The sequence below is a fragment of the chloroplast genome of Momordica charantia (genome assembly GCF_013281855.1).
Source record: "Momordica charantia isolate OHB3-1 chloroplast, complete genome".
Taxonomy (NCBI): Eukaryota; Viridiplantae; Streptophyta; class Magnoliopsida; order Cucurbitales; family Cucurbitaceae; genus Momordica; species Momordica charantia.
The window spans coordinates 150001-152500 of NC_036807.1; the positions used below are offsets into that span (position 1 = coordinate 150001).

The following is a 2500-nucleotide window of genomic DNA, read 5'->3' on the forward strand; positions in this document are numbered from 1 at the left end:
AATACTGATAACTCTCGGATGGAGTATTAGAACGGAAAAATCCATTAGATAATGAACTATTGGTTCTAAGCCATCTCTGGCGATGAATCAACAATCCGAAGTGCTTTTCTTGCGTATTCTTGATAAACCAGCGTTTATATATAGATGTAGGAAGATCTGTTTGGGAAGTAAGCAGCCCCTTTGACATCTCTTCATCTGCAAAGAATTCTCGATGTGAAAACACAGAGACAAAAGGCTGATCTTTGAATAGGAAAAAGAGTGGATCTGCAGGATCCCAAATGAATTGGCTTATTCGAAAAAAGCCTTGTTCTTTGGAAGATCTATCTCGTGTCTGGTACTGCACGGTTCCACTCTGCAAGAACTCCGAATTATTCTCTTGAAGCTCATCCTCTTCATCATAAATGATCCGCTTGCCCCGAAATGACCTAGCCCAATAGGGAAATCCCAATTCATTGGGCCTTTCGATACAATCAAATAGAAAGCCCCAAGGGCGCCATATTCTAGGAGCCCAAACTATGTGATTGAATAAATCCTCCTCTATCTGTTGCGGGTCGAGGACTCCTTCTCCTTCCCCTTCTTCAAACTCCGATTCGTATTGTTCATAGAGAAATCTCTGATCAACGATAGAACAAGATCCATTTTGTATCATATCTAAGGGATTCCTGGGTTCGGGCCGAAGAAGCAATGTCACTCGATCATTATCAAATCGACTGCAATCTTTTTCTGTCCGTGAGGATCCCAACAGAGCGCCTTCTACTTCTAATAGGCCATGAACTAGATCAGAATCATTCTCAACGAGTCCATAAGAAGTGATCCCATTTTTTTCATCGGGTCCGGGTAGAGACCAAAGGTCTTGAACGACCGATCCGGCAGAACAACTCAAAAGATAAAGAAGTATCGTTAATTTCTTCATGCTCGTTCCAAGTTCGAAGTACCATTTGTACAAATAAGAACCCCCTTCGTTACATGATTTCTTCTTCATATAGATAGATATAGGATCTATGGAGCAATTACTTAGAAGTACATTTTGTGCAACAGCCCTTCCTATCTGATAGAAAAGGATCCCATGATCCTGAACCGATCTTACCTGGGATCGCAAATCCCAAGTTTGTCTATGAAGAGCAGATCTAATTATATTAGTGTCTATAATTGATTTCTTCTGCGTAATACTAATCGATAGGGCCTCATTGGTAAGTGCTACAAGATCTCGTACATTGGAACCCATGGTTATGGAACCGAATCCATTAGTATGGAACATTTTCTTTTCCAAGTGAAATCCCCTAGTATATGAAAGAGTGAAAAAGTGCTTTCGTTGTTGTGGAATAAGAAGCCTTCGTATTTTAATGCATGTATTTAATTTATTCGGAGCTATTAGAGCGGGATCCACTTTTTGGGGAATATGGGTCGAAGCAATAACAAGAATATTTCTAGTGGAACATCTTTCACAATCCCTGGAGAGATAGTTCACTAATAGACCAAGGGATAAGTAATTCGACTCATTCACATCCAGATCATGAATGTTTGGAATCCATATTATGCAAGGAGACATTGCTTTTGCTAATTCGAATTGAAGGGTGATATAAAATCGGTCTATTTCCGGCATCATATCCATAGTTAGCGCATTCATCATAGTTAGAAGCTCCAGCTCCGTATCAAGGTCACGGTCGATATCGTCACTATCATCAATATCGCCACTATCATCAATATCGTCACTATCATCAATAAGAAAACCCTTAGGCTTGTTATCCAGGAACTTGTTCAGAAATACTGTAATGAAAGGAAGATAGGAGTTTGTCGCTAGGTATTTGACCAAATAGGATCGTCCAGTTCCTATAGAACCTATCACTAAAATACCCCTAGAGGGGGATAGGTCTAAGCGGAGCGAAAAGGGTTTTCCATGAGATGGGAAATGAAAACTATTAGCCCCACACGAGGTTTGTGAATAAGTGATTGTCTGATAATGAGCAAGGAATGTCCGTCTTTCTGCTAAACAGGATGTATTGAACTCATAATTCATTAGATACTTTTTATGAATGTCAACTAAGTATCGTAAGTAAATTACTCCCGGTTGTTCAATCATTTGATAACCAGAGTCATTCTTTGATAAATGATCACTATGAGTCAGACTCAATAGAATTTGATCAATCCTTTTTTCTGTCGTTAAGGTGGAGAACTGAACCAAGAATTCTCTTTCTTTATCATCAATCGAATCACTGTTCGAGACCCAGGATTCTATTTTATCATCAATCCAATCACCGTTCACATTTTTTCTTTTTCTTATCAATGAATATATCTCTTTACTTGTATGACTTAGATGTCTCGTATTTCTCGAAAAAGCGATTCGATTGATGGGATTTGGTATGATACTTATGAGATCGATGAGATTGATATTCCAATCTTTCTTCTTCGAACGTATTGATTTGACCCCATAAGCGGGACCGCCACCCCATAGCATGTTGCCACCAGAAGCAGAACCCCATATTTCTTCTAGAGAATCTCC

At 39.3% G+C, this 2500-nt stretch overlaps 1 protein-coding gene across 1 annotated transcript in view; it reads right to left on the bottom strand. All coding sequences in view use genetic code 11, as the record gives it.

Moving 5' to 3' along the window:
- The window catches only part of ycf2, a 6849-nt gene that overhangs the window by 107 nt on the left and 4242 nt on the right, over positions 1 to 2500 (bottom strand). The window contains exon 1 of the mRNA in view: positions 1 to 2500. This exon is cut by the window's left edge and continues 107 nt beyond it; it is cut by the window's right edge and continues 4242 nt beyond it. Within this exon, the coding sequence (YP_009456124.1) occupies positions 1 to 2500 (2500 nt within the window).